This window comes from Zophobas morio, unplaced genomic scaffold (genome assembly GCF_036711695.1).
Source record: "Zophobas morio isolate AGI-343-1 ecotype UQ-CSIRO unplaced genomic scaffold, CSIRO_AGI_Zmor_V1 ptg000021l, whole genome shotgun sequence".
Classification (NCBI taxonomy): domain Eukaryota; kingdom Metazoa; phylum Arthropoda; class Insecta; order Coleoptera; family Tenebrionidae; genus Zophobas; species Zophobas morio.
In genome coordinates, this window is record NW_026972126.1 from 6,970,911 (window position 1) to 6,985,053 (window position 14,143).

At 35.7% G+C, this 14,143-nt stretch overlaps 2 protein-coding genes across 2 annotated transcripts; both read left to right on the forward strand.

The window, feature by feature from the left end:
• Positions 1 to 518: 518 nt before the first annotated feature.
• Positions 519 to 1,153, forward strand: LOC135131656 (uncharacterized). The gene is made up of 2 exons (XM_064059500.1): positions 519 to 757; positions 814 to 1,153. The coding sequence occupies exons 1-2, from the start codon at positions 675 to 677 to the stop codon at positions 1,151 to 1,153; spliced, it is 423 nt and encodes a 140-aa protein (XP_063915570.1). The 5' UTR covers positions 519 to 674.
• Positions 1,154 to 6,657: 5,504 nt separating this feature from the next.
• On the forward strand, positions 6,658 to 8,028 carry LOC135131657 (lipase 1-like). Its single transcript, XM_064059501.1, has 3 exons — positions 6,658 to 6,753; positions 6,807 to 6,999; positions 7,070 to 8,028. The coding sequence occupies exons 1-3, from the start codon at positions 6,658 to 6,660 to the stop codon at positions 7,957 to 7,959; spliced, it is 1,179 nt and encodes a 392-aa protein (XP_063915571.1). The 3' UTR covers positions 7,960 to 8,028.
• Positions 8,029 to 14,143: the final 6,115 nt, after the last annotated feature.

Consider the following 14,143-nt stretch of genomic DNA (forward strand, 5'->3'; position numbering starts at 1 on the left):
CTTGAGGAGCTCTTGTGTCCGGTTTTTGCAGTAGTTTAAAAAATCTAGAGACCTCTTTCATTTTGTTTCCGAAATAGTTTGAAATAAACTCGCAGAACTCTTGTGTATGGTTTTTGAAGTAGTTTAAAAAATCCAGGTGATCCCTTTTCTTTTGTTTTTGAAATAGTTTCAAAGAATTTCCGACACCCCTCGGGGACCCCTTGTGTCTGGTTTTTCTAGTAGTTTTCAGAGAGAGAGAGAGAGAGAGAGAGAAGAGAGAGGGAGAGAGAGAGAGTGAAGTAGTTTTAATGGGAAATCGAGAAGTGCCTTTTGCAAAATTTCACCTTTGCTATTGTTCCAAACATTTAACGTAACCCGATTTAACCTATTTATAAACCTTCAAATTTGAAGTTTGTTTGACAATTGTCAAGGTCAAAAGCGCCCCTCCAGTGCTGCCCTCACGGCAAAATTTCTTCAATGCATTTTTGTGGATATGAACAGGCGGGATATAATACAGCCGGAAGTGATTAAAACAATTTAAAACATAACATAGTTCAAACTGACCGCGGCCGCACTCCTCCGCTTCCCTTTCCATCCTTAGTCGAGTGGAGGGGGAGCGCGTGTCCGGTATATATACCGCAACGTGCCGCCACCCATTCAGTTTATCCTCTGCTTGCACGATAAAATTTTCCAACATGTACAAAATTTTACCTTTCATCCCCGACGTTGAATTTGGTTTGCCGAATTTACCCGTGGAGCTTTGGACCATCATATTGAGGTAAGTAATATTTTTATTTTTGTTGTAATTTTTTACTAATACTGTATTTGTTTCAGGTGTTTGGACCCTACATCACTTCTAACTGCTGTCAGCTCCAACGACCTGTGGAAATACATCGCCCAGGGAGATCCTGTTTTGAGGAAGACCATCAAGGCCCAGAGGGTGTTGGAGAAACGAAGACGCCGAGAGGAGATGCTTAATCCAGGGCTCTTGATTTCCGTAACCACAAGTGGACCCGGAGGAGTATTTGGACCCAACACTACCAAAACTGTTCAAAGACAGGTTCCAGCACGAGAACCAGTTACCACCGTGGGAAAAAGGAAACGTCGTCGAAACAAAGACGCTGAACCTCTTCGCAAAAAAATAATGCAAGAAGTGAAAATAATGAGATGTTAATGAAACCATTGTAAATATTTTTAATATTTTTATTTTTTTTAAAGTAAGAATATTTTTGTTACTAGCGGCCAATAAAATAATTAATTCAATTAATTTTGTGTTGTCTTTAATAAATTAAGCTAAAAATTTAACTCGTTACTTCAGAACGCAGCCCAAAAGCAGTGGAAAAGGACAAACGTTAAGTCAAAATACTACATACTTCAGCAAAAATTTTGAGATCCAGTAGTTTCGGAGATTATATGTCTAATAAAAATCGACACAGATGACAGACAGACGGTAATGCGAAACCTACTTAGATAGACTGTATTATCATATTTCCTTCTGTTACACTTGAAAAGTAAACATGTTTTACTGTATTCGAAAGTTCACTTCTGTCTGTTGAACGTGTCGGACGTGTTTTCGGTGCTCTGCGGTGTTAGAAGTGGTGTGGTGTGCGAGTCGGGATAAGAAAAATTTTTCGAGGATTCTTCGGGACTTCTGAGAGAAGAAAAATCGGTGGATAGAAATAAACCGGTTGGGGAGTCAGGAATAGGTTGGCGGGGTTCTCTCGCGGGAGATCGGGATAAATCAGGAAGAATTTTTTTTTATGTTTTTCTCTTGCATTGGATTGGACTTAGGAAATTTTCGTTTTTAGGACTAGGAATAATTTTGATTTGGGGACTTAGAATAAACTTTTCTGGACGAGAGGGGCTGGAAGGAAAGACAAGAATGCCGCGAGAGGAGAAGATGGAGGAAACTGTGACACAAAGGGTAAAGGAGATAGAGCTGTCCTTGAGGGCGTGCCTATTTTTGGAGTCGAGTAGAGTTGGCAAGGTGGTGATTGACCAGGTGTTGGGATTTTGGGGTAAAATGGAGACCATAGCATTGGAGATAGCCGTTGAGAATAGTTTTATGAAGGGAAGGATTAAAGAACTGGAATCGACGGATAGGAAGACGTACGCTGGAGTTGTCGGAGGTGCTAGATCTGGGCAGAATAATAAGGAAGTGCCAAGAAGGAAGGAAACGTATTCTGTTATAGTGAAGTCAAAGCATCCAGAGGAAGATGGGGAAAAGATTAGAGAGAAAGTTAATAAGATGGATGTAGACGTGAAAGTGGAAAATGTGAGGAGGAACAGAAGTGGTGGGTTAATAATTGAGACGAGGAGTAAGGAGGAGATAGAGATGATAAAGCAGGTGGTTAAGACAAACCCGAACTGGTCCACGGAAGATATGAAAAGGAGAGGATTTAGGATTATGTTGTATGATGTACCTGTGGAAATGGGGATATATCGGAAAAATTTCGTGGGGAAGATGGCAGAGGAACAGTTTGGGGATAGTGTTAGAATTGTTGGGAAGAGAATCGGGCAAGCGGGAACAGATCAGGTAAGTCAAAAATTCGAAAATGTTGTGATTGAAGTTACGGATAAAGTTAGGGTAGTATTTTTGGACCAGGTTATATGTATGCTGGCTGGCATTCCTTCAAATGGAAAAATTGGGTCGATGTGTTGAGGTGTTATAACTGTTATGGGTACGGCCATGCTGCGTCTGATTGTAAGATCAGAAATAAGGTTTGCAAGAAATGTGGGGAACAGAGACATGTGGGGAAATAATGTCAGGCGACGATCGACCAGTGTAGGAATTGTAAGGTAGCGGGAAAGGAATTTGGCCACTCGGTGTTTTCCAGTATGTGCCCGATATTTGTACAGCGGTACAAGTTTGGTCAGGAAATTTATTTATGGGCCTTAAAATCTTGCAAGCAAATTGTCAGGGTTGTTATGGTGTGATGTGTGACATAGGGGCAGAGCTGTTCAGTACTTCAAGTAAAAGTACTTGAAGTAATACTTCAAGTACTTTAAGTACTTCAAGTACTTTACTTGAAGTACTTTTATATTTAGGTACTTGGTACTTGGTACTTGGAGTATTTCTAAAATGTACTTGAGTTTACTACTTTACTCCAAGTACTTCACTCAGTATTTTAAATACTCTTGAATTACTTGAAGTATGAAAGTGGAAATTTCAAATACTTTAGTCTCTATTTTACGAAGTTTTCACATCTCAAAATAGGGTCTGTTAAATACTTGAAGTTATTAATTCAATTATTTGATTAGATGTATTTTTATAGTAAAATCGTGTTTGTTTCCTGTGAGGTTATATTTTGATCTGTGATTGTGGATATCTTATCCACAATATGACGGAAATTTCATAGGTACTTGCATAATGCCGATAGATAGGTAGGTAAGAAAATTAATGTCATAAATATGTCATTTGAGAGTGAATGACGACCGCAGAAGGGTCGGAGATCTGTGTAAAATTTTCAGCGATGTAAAGTTGTGAATATATGAATTTTGTCTTTTTTGTATTTTGGTCTGGAACTTAACTTTGTGGGTAGTTTTTCAGTACCTTCCCGGTACCCCAAAGGGAATCGGGTTTGTTGACGTACCTGCTAAAGTGCAAGGTCGGATTTGAAAATATTTGAGAAATGATTCAGTACTCGTTCAAAAAGATATTTTTTCTTTCATTAGTTTCTTAACCCCGCCGTGTATTTGTCAGTAAGAAGCCTGGTCAGGGCGGAGAACTCGGCAGGGGATTATCCCTTTTATTATAATAGCAATAGCTGATGGCAGGTACAGACTTTCATATTCGCCTCTTCCTGGTAGAATTTAAACACAATTTTATGTTAAATATTTTGCAGTTTAATTTTCTTTATCATGTTAGACACTCGTTTTTTACTAAATTTTCTTTTTTTGTTTATACATGGTTCAGCCATATAAACTTAGTTTGTTATAACTAGTTATATTTTCTCACATTACAGTTTCAAATAATCTGTTAAATTGTATGAATTATTTGAACACCAACAATTTAAAAAGACGTAATGCAGAAAAACAATAATTTTAAAAGTCACACTAATTAGTGTCATTTATCTTTCTTGTACGGATTTTATTTATTACCCCACAACAACTTTACGTATTACATTGCATCGCTTATTACATAAACCCAATATTGTTCAAAATGAAATATGTTTTGTTAAACTCGGATCGTAGTACCAATGTTTTTTGTAATCCAGTTGATACGACCATGATTGTATGGTTTTGATGAGTACCGAATTGTACTTTGATATTGCTCGAAAGACCTTTGTTTTGTTGTGTGCGAAGTAATAGACAGCGTTCGGTTTCGATGTTTAAATACAGGACGGTTACAGAAGTACTGAATTTACATTTGTATTTACAATGTCAGGTAAAGATACCCAAAAGGGTCAGTGGCCGCTTCCGTAAATGGAACAAAATACATATTCACATTATAAAAAAATACAAAGTTAATGAAATTCGCGATTAGTTAGTATAATTGCCTAGATAAATACACCCCTACGAAATATTTTAACAATAATAAATTTAGTACATATTTACCTAAATTTTCGCAAATGCCGTTCTTAGGCATTCCCTGAAGTCATTGTAGTTATCAGTTACTAATGTCATCTTCTTTGGGTTTTCAGGTAAAAATAAAAAATAAGCCAATCGAAAATGTAAAGGAAAATTTTGAAAGTATTGTGGCATTAGAGGAACAAAATTTTGTATAAATGGACGGAACAGCATTACGAACCTATAATTTGTGATTTGTCAGTGTAAAGTTACATACCTAGTTAGACAAACATTGTAGTGATTAGTGTTTACTATTTAGTCACTGTAGTATTTAGGTTAATTTAATAATTTTTAGAATAGTAAATACGTAAGTGGTAGACAGATATATTCAGGAATATGGGGCATTCATTCCAAGAAAATTCTCAGCATTTTTGGTAACCGCAAAAGTAAAAAACGACTAATTACTTTGATCGCCTTGATATTTTTCAAGAGTTATAGTTTTCGCTGAAAATGGACTCTCGTTTTAGGCATTTTATTTTTTATTTAAAAAATGCATACTTTTTTTTTAAATACAACATAATGACTTAAACATTTTTATGTCACGAGCATGTATATGTATCGCACTGCTTTTAAAATTTTTTTCTGAAAAATTTCACTTTCACAAATCCGCCCCTGTGCACTTTCACAATGGGTAATGGGTGCTGTATACTACCCACAAACTTAAACACGGAACCGGTTCATAAAATTCATATATTTTTAACACAACCTTATTAAAAAATCAGAACGTTTTGGCGGTGAACCAAAATTCAAAATATTAAAAAAAGGCAACAGAAGCCTGAGAAAATACCATACAGCGCCGATGTTTTTGTTACAAATTAATAGTAAACATACATAGACAACGCCGTCATGTATTTTATTTTAAATTTTAAATTAGAAATAGACGTTAATTTTGTCGAAGGCATTGTGTCAACAGAAAGATGTAAAAGTATTTCAAAAGAATATTGGTTATAAATAACATAGTATTATTAATAAGTGAGCTACCATTTTGCATTTAAGTTGATGCTTATGCAATTTTTTATGTGGCGAAATATGTATTATTGTATACTTAAATTCTGAGTATTAAAAAATTCAATTCTAAAATATATTAAGCTTTTTTAAAAAAACAGGAAAAGTTATCTAATTCTACAGTATTTCAAATAATTAGAAAGTACTTGAAGCATTTTCAGTACTTCAAGTATTTGTAAGTACTTGAAGTATACCTCCAGTACTTCAAGTACTCGTAAGTACTTGAAGTAATGTACTTGGCTTGTACTTCAAGTACATCTGAAAAGTACTTGATACTTGAAATACTCTTGCTGAAAGTAAGTACTTGGTACTTTACCTGAACACTATTTCAAGTAGTACTTTGTACTTGGTACTTCAAGTACTTTTTTTGAGTACTTTGAACAGCTCTGCATAGGGGTATGTATGAGAGAGAATGATATAAGAGTGGCTGTGGATGCTGTACAAATAAGAGTGGAAGGTCAAAATTCGGGAGTATGTGTGATCATAGATTATGAATTGGGTAGCATGTGTGTGGTTTCGAGTGTGGATTGTATGATGAGGAAAGAAGCAGTTGTGAATGGTCAGGATGGTTTGGGGAAAGACGGTTTGAGAGAAGAGATGTATGAGAGATTAATGGGATTTGCGGAAAGTGTGTTTAAAAAAGGAGAACGATGAGAGAGGGTGTGACGGAGTGAGGTATGGGGGTGCGGGTGAAGAAGGATAAGGGAATGAAGAAGAGTGAAGTCAGTGCCGGTGAAGTATGGAAATACAAGTACTGGCACTGTAAAATAAGTGGAATGTGTGTGTGTATTCGAAAGGTGTAAGTGTGATGGCTAATTATTAAAATTTTGTTGTGTATTTAGACGATTATCTAAATTATTCATTCTACTTTACTTTATATTATTGTGTTTTTCACATAATAAAGATGAGAGTTTACCAACTTCTGCCCTATTTTTATCCTTCTCTTTTAAAACCACCTATAATTTGTTTAATTATGTGTTCTTATCAGTGTTATTACTAATGCAAGTGTGCAGTCGTCATACTGATAGTAAAATACGAAGTAAAATATATTTACTTTTTATTATTATTAACTGGCTTTAAGTGTTTTAAGTAAAAAATATTAAAATGGCGGTAGCGTCACACCAAACAGTTTTAAGTATTTGCTTTTTAGCTCTTCTATTCAGAGTTTTAGCGGATAAAGAAAATGCTCATTTGACAACAGTAAGTTATGACACGTTTCTCTAAGTATAATGACGTTTCTGTGTTATGTGTAGCCCCAAATTTTGACCAAATATGGATACCCAAATGAAGTACACCATGTGACTACTTCTGATGGCTACATTCTGGCCCTTCATCGTATCCTGCCTACTAATAACACGACCTCTTCCGGCAAAGTTGTCCTGGTACTCCATGGACTATTTGTTGAATCAAGTAGCTTCGTCTGCACTGGAGTGGAACACGGTCTAGGTAAAGCAAACCCTATTTTTTCAACCCCTTGTTCTACATGTTTCCCAGTTCAAACTCCATTCTCCTTCAGGTTTTATACTAGCTGATGAAGGATACGACGTATGGCTTGGCAACGTACGAGGAACTCCATATTCCCGCAACCACACCACACTTAACCCAAACAGAGACCCCAAGTTCTGGGACTTCACCTTTCACGAAATGGGCACGATCGATCTTCCAACAATGGTCGATCACGTTTTAAAAGTCACCTATCAAAAGGGACTCTACTATGTGGGTTACTCCCAAGGGAGCACAATATTTTTCGTCATGATGGCAACTCAACCAAAGTATAACGATAAAATTAAAGTACATGTATCCATGGCACCTGCCGCTTATTTGGGTCACATGAAAAACGTCCCAATTCGAACGATCGCCCATTGGAACAATTTCATTTTCTTCTGGCTTAAAGTTCTTAAAATTAATGAAATTCCTCCAAAGTTTTTGGTACTTATTAAAAGCGGAGTGTGCTTTTTTAGCCCCAGGTTCTGTAATTTAGTTTTTATGGCTATTTTTGGGTATAAACCACATCAAGTGAATTCAGACACGTTAACTTCTTTTCTGGGACATTTTCCATTACCAATATCCAGAAAGCAAACTCAGCACTTTTTGCAGAGTGTTAAGTCGGGCTACTTTCGAAGGTACGATTATGGAAAAAAGAAGAATGAGGAAGTGTATGGATTTTTGACGCCTCCTGCGTACGATTTGTCTTTGGTTACTGTAAAGTGTCATTTGTTTTATAGTCGGGATGATTTAGCAGTGTCTGAAGTGGATGCTGTTAGAGTATGCAAGGAACTAGGTAATGCTTGTGGTAGCAACAATTTAGTCAATGATACTACGGTTAAACACTTGGATTGGTTAATAGGGATCAGAATTAAGGAATTGGTTTATTCAAAACTTTTAAACATTATGGCTGGTTATTGATAATATGGGGGTTTATGTCTTGAATTTGTGGTACTTCACGGTTAGTGTAGCTAAATTTCACTCTAAGTGCACGATGGATTATTTTCAAGTATAGTTCAATTTATTAAGATAAACTGTAAAAAAAATAATAAAATTTCTACTTATAATAGATTAAAGTTTCATTGTTTCTTACTCTCTTTATTTTTCTATCACGCTAAATATTTTTCTTTGTCGTTTTTATACAACCACATTACATTTCGTGAACTATGGACAGTCGATTTCTTTACAAAAACCAGAATGTTAATTCGCCTCTTTCACTTTCAAACTCATTCTAAAAGTGTGGAAGACCGAAGAATCACTTATGTTGGACTTTCGACATTTACTGTGATGTAATTCGAAATTTGTTTATTTTTATTGTAATGAATTAGTTTTATTGCTTAACAAGATATAAGCATTTAGATAACCAGTTATGCAGATGTGTGTGGTTTTGTCGTGAGTCCTTGAGGATTTAGTAAGTTCCAAAAGTGAGAAGCGGCACGTTTTCACGACCTACTACGTATAATCATTTATAGAAACCCTATATATATATATAATGAGGTCAAACAACTTTTGCTTTTAAATATGCTTTTCAAATAATCGTGAATCATAACACTGTATCATTACTACCAATATTAGTCGAACTTTCACTCTTGTAGTCTGACATTGTAGCACACAAAAAAAAAAGACCTCACATACTTGCTCAAACTCCTGATGCGTTAACGATTTATTTGACCAGTATATACATAGACGACTATATTTACACTTTCTTATATCTGTTTAATTTCGTATTAAATACTACGGGTGAGAATCATAGTTGTCAACATGACTCGCTGGAATGATGGTAGTTTGCAAATAAAATGAATCGTCACTAGAAGTTGACGTTGTACCCAAGGAGTTTATCGTAGTGCTTTTGGAGCTATAATGTCCTCGACTATTTGCATCAGCTTGTCTCAAAGGAGACAGAAACCACTGCTTAGTTAAATTATATACTATAAATAATTAAATTGTCATGAATAGTCTATGAACGGAGCACAAATCCTAAACGTCTGGAGAAACAAACTACGCTAGAGAAGGGATATGTTTAAGGATGATTTATGTAATATTAAGCGGTGCATTTGGCTTGTTAACTTCTTCAGTCCCTGGTAAAAAAATAGTTTAAAATCCTGTAATTTATATATGTTTCCAAAAAATTTAAATCCAATAAACCTTAAAGTTCCTATCTGTTACAATTTTTAAATTTTGAATTTTAATTAATGAAAACACTTCTAATACATAGGTAATGGTAGTTACGCATCTTCGTATATATTCTACAAGTTTTTAATTTTTTTTTGTGTTAAAATTATAAAAACATTGCCGATTGAGTTGCATATGTAAGAAGACTTGACACTCCGAACATTGAAATAATGTATTGCTTTTGGAATTTAACTGTGTACCTCTCATTATATGTTTTTGACATCAATTGCGCATAGGAGGAATCGCTTTAGGTGCTTGTTTTCTTTTTGGCTACCAAGTCCAAGCATTCTCTAATGTAAATTTTGAATACTAACAAATCTATAATATTTTTACTTGGAGCTTTAAGAACGTTTTGATCCATGCGATACTCGATCCAAAAATTTACAATCAATAATGAAAGAAATCGGACGGACCATTTCTTAGTTTTTTGCGAAATTTTATAGTATGCTATCGTTCTATCATTACGGTCGACTCCACCCATGGAAAAAATGTAAGCAGCAACGGTTTTTGGACGAGAACCTGTTGCATATTTTTTAATTTTTTGTCCCATTGGCTGATTTCGACACTGGAGATAGTGATAAAATTGTGACCGATCTACTTTATCAATCCATTTTGTGAAAGACATTTTTTGTCGATTCTAACTAACTCCTGATATGTTCCTCTGCCATTTTTTTTCATATGTTAGTCAGCTGGAAAAAACAAACTGTCGCTATAACAACAGAATTTAATCTTGGAGTCCAGTATACTGGACGTCTTGGTTACGAGGGCGTTATTCAGTAAGTAACATAATAGATACATTCAATTCAACATGCAACATACAAAAAAGTTATGAAAAACAAAACTATCCAACACTCAAAAATGGTAGCTATTTTTTACTTACTAATTAAAAGTAATTTGGCTCCTTCTTGAAAGTTATTTTGACAAACTTTGAAGTTGGAAATGTCATTAACGAGGAACATTGTAACTGCAGTTCTTGCAACACTGACGTTATTAGGTGTATAGGGGTCTGGACACCAGCATACAGTTTTATTTAAACTAAACGAAAAAAAAAATATCAAACATGTAAAGTGGACTGGACCGGGGGACCGAAGAGGTTAAACCTTTAATATTCCTAAGGACATATTTTTAGCCAAAAAATATTTGAAAAAAAAGTTGTTGCCTGTTTTTTTCTTTTTTGCTTCATTTCTCAAATATACTTTTATCTGAGGAAAATTGATTTTGATCCGTCTTGTCATAATCCACCAATTAAGTGGGATTTATAAACTCTCTGTTGACGTTGAAGTTCCCGTTGGAATTGTTGTTCCCGCTGACGCTGATAGTGACTTTGATGTTCAACTTTCGCCGTATTTAAAGGGGTTGTAGAAGAAAAGTGGAGGATTTACGTTGATTACTACAAAAATTTACCATTTTAAACATGTTTTAAGTTTCTTGTTGTCGAAATAAGTCAACACATATTAAGAAAAAAAGGCAAAATGTCGCCCTGCCCACTCGTCCTATCTCAATTGTGATGATTTTTTTTATTCGTCGTCAGCCAAGAAGGCGGAGCTTAACTGCAAAATCCTTACTTCTCTCGTAGAGAAGTAAGGATTTTGCAGTTAAGCTCCGGCCCTTTGGTTCAAGGCGAATAAAAAAAAATCATCACAATTGAAATAGGGCGGATGGGCGGGTTTACATTCCCAAAATATAAGGCCCCCTCGCCGGCCCTATCTTAGTTCTGATGTTGTTTTTTCGTCGTAAGCCGAGAGGCGGAGCTTACTTGTAGACTTATTTTTCTACGAGAAATTACCATGTGAATATGTTCTTGAGTAAACGTGTTATACAAAGAAAACTAAATGTATTATGTAATTAAAAATGAAAACCAAAAGAGAAGCCCCACCCATCCGTCTCGATCCCAATCGTGATGAATTTTTCATTCGTTGTCAAACCGAGGGACGGAGTAATTGCAAAAATCGATTCTTTCCTACAAAAATTTACCATTTTCAACATGTTTTACCTTTTTTGTTTGTGAAAAAAACACTACACATATTAAGAAAAAAAGGCAAACGGCCCTTGTAGTTATAATACCTAATCTGTTTTTGAGACGAACAGCAAGAGATCTTGTTGATTTAAACGTCGAGAACTATCTTTAACAATGCACAAGTACTGGCAGAAAACTACACTGTATAAAATGGTGGCGCTATTTAAAATACCAGGGTTTCGGTGAACAGGTGATTAAATGGCTTAATATTAGTGGACCTCATTATTTCTATCAAAATTTAGTTTTCGTGGAATTAGTGCTGTCAACCAGAAAAATGTTCATCCTACTTCAAGGGATTTTCTTTCAAGTTGGCAGCACTGCACACTACCGCAATTTGATTGGTTGAAAACCCAACGTCAACGGCAACGTAACGGCGGAAGTTAAAAGTTGGTTATTCCGAACGTCACTCCAACGGCGTGTCAACTTTCAACGGCTGAGTATTTATCTTATAACGGCAACGTCAACGGCGAACGGCAAGTTTATAAACCGACCTTTATGCTTTTAATGTCTGAATAAAAGCGGAATTGTGTTCTCCACACAACGATTATTATTATACATTAGCAGCGCATTTGCCAGTTCTTGAGTACCGCCAGGAGGGAAGAAGTGAGATGAACTAGGTGGAATCAAAAACAAACGATATATATTAAAAATACAGACTAATTACTATGCTAAAACATTTAAAGGAAATGAAAATGAAGAGAGTTACAATCAAGAACAAACATAAGAAATAATAATAGAGGAACTGGAATTTGGTAATGCCAAAAATAAAGCGGGAAAAAAAACGGAGATAACCATCTTGAACCAGAAATTTTTAAAGGGCTAGGAATAAAGAAACAACAAAATATCACTATATCTATGTACATCCTTCTAGAGAACGGCTAATTTCATATTTTCTCGATTACTCATGATCATGACACCTAGAGTATGATAAAATTGATGTCGCTTCTTCGTCAAATCTGTCTATGGTCGGTGATCTATTGTCATTTTGGAATATGGTGTAAATGGTAAAAAATGCCAGATAACATTTAATGAGGTCATCTCAAAACAAAAATTTGCTTAGTATGTATTTTTTAAATTTTAGAAAGTAACATGCTTTTATACGATGACCATTTTTAGCCTGGACTTCCAGATCATGGAAAAAAATCAGAATTAAGTATATAACAATATACCATATGGTTCAACATAGTTTTCATAAAGGGGCTGTGATTAATATACGTAAGCTATCCTGTTTCCTTCCTCAATAAATATTAGTTCTCTATCTAACATGCTCTACGCTGAACACAGCCTCCCTTTATGAACTTCATTGTCATCTCCGACCGTATCCTAGAAAGTTAACGTAGCTTTATGTAATACTAAGTGTTGCTTGTGACTTGCTAAACCTTTAGGGTTCCTGAGGACAATTAAGTAGCAAAAAATCTTTGAAACTGTCAATGAAACAACAATACTGACAATATATTCGCATTGTCAAACTTTTGATATTTTTCTCTTTTTCAAGTTTCATCTTCTAACTTTATGATTGATTCTACTTGATATCGACACAGAGTTTTACGGTAGACACCAGTAATTTTAATAACTGTTTGTAAATACCGTTTTTTTACTTTATTATTGAAAAATACTTTTACTTAATTGATTCTTAGTGGCAGGTGTACATGTAAAGGAACTAAATTTCAGAAACTGAAACATAATTCTGTAACTTGACTAGATTACAGGATTAATTGGAGCAGCCTGTAGCGTTGTTTAGTTCTCATCCCCTACACATTCGAACTTAGCCATGTCTATGATTTCTGTGCCTCAATTTAATTGGTTATATATTCGTTATTGGTGGCATGAATCATCCACTGTATTTTTAAATACGAAAGTACAGCATCTACAAAAGCTTTGTGTAGTTTGAACCCTTTCATTACCGCAACTTGCCTTTTTTCTTACGATAGTTTAGAAATAAACAATCAAAAAAAAGGTAATCCAATAATGCTCCATCCCTGACCATCAGTTCACTTCAGTGTCTCCCAGTTCCAAAAAAGAAACGAAAGAAACCCAGATACGATTTAAAAAACCTTCAACGGAGTCTCACAAGCGGGATCCGCCACTGATCGCAACTCATCCGCGTTGTTTTCCTTCTTTTTTCTTTTTGTTTTAATATGGCCGTTGCGATGGAAGGAAGGCTTCTGGAGGCAAACTTTTGTTCGTGGCACGTCTTTTCGATACGTGCCCGGAGTGTTTTGCACGTACAAGACCCGACAGGGTTAAGTGTATTTTTACGGTCCATTACTGCAATCATTAAATCCGCGTTATATGACCCGGAACATCGTTCTCATCGATGAGTTGCGTAAAATCCGACACGATCGGGGTGGCTTCGAGGGGCGCACACAGTAACCCCCTTGCCCTTAAAGCCGGCACGTTTAGTCTCGAAAAATTCGCGGTAATCCGATTACGGAATCCAAGGTGGGTTTAGCGAACCGACCAGCGCAAAAGTGCCAGGAACGCGGGACGCTCGGACCATAAAACTGCGATACTGGTAATTGGGGGGTCAGGAAACGGAACCGAATTGCTGTGGGATGCGGTTACCCGGCCGGAGAATATTTTTTTAGAAACTCTGCAGTTCGGGGATCGTTATTTTTCACCTTTAGGTCAAAGTTTAATTAAATTTGCTTGGATTTGTTTGCTTTTGTTATTTTTACACATAGTTTGATAAATGGGCAAGTAACGTTAGGATAGACGGTGGACTGTCCCATATGAGGAAAGTTATCTTGTTTTTAAATTATTAATCTGCAAATAACAAAAACCGTTTACGGATATCAAATTATACAAATTCCACCGCTGCAGAAGCCAAAAAAAATATTTGGATTTTTTGGGCGGTAATATTGTAAGCAGCCATGTAAAAACAGAGATTTACCTGCCGTTTCTAAAATTTGATCA

Coding starts and splice junctions, on each gene's coding strand:
- LOC135131656 (XM_064059500.1), top strand. CDS start 675: ATGTACAAAATTTTACCTTTCATCCCCGACGTTGAATTTGGTTTGCCG. Junction 758..813: donor CTTTGGACCATCATATTGAG/GTAAGTAATATT, acceptor TATTTGTTTCAG/GTGTTTGGACCCTACATCAC.
- LOC135131657 (XM_064059501.1), top strand. CDS start 6,658: ATGGCGGTAGCGTCACACCAAACAGTTTTAAGTATTTGCTTTTTAGCT. Junction 6,754..6,806: donor AAAATGCTCATTTGACAACA/GTAAGTTATGAC, acceptor TGTTATGTGTAG/CCCCAAATTTTGACCAAATA. Junction 7,000..7,069: donor TGGAGTGGAACACGGTCTAG/GTAAAGCAAACC, acceptor ATTCTCCTTCAG/GTTTTATACTAGCTGATGAA.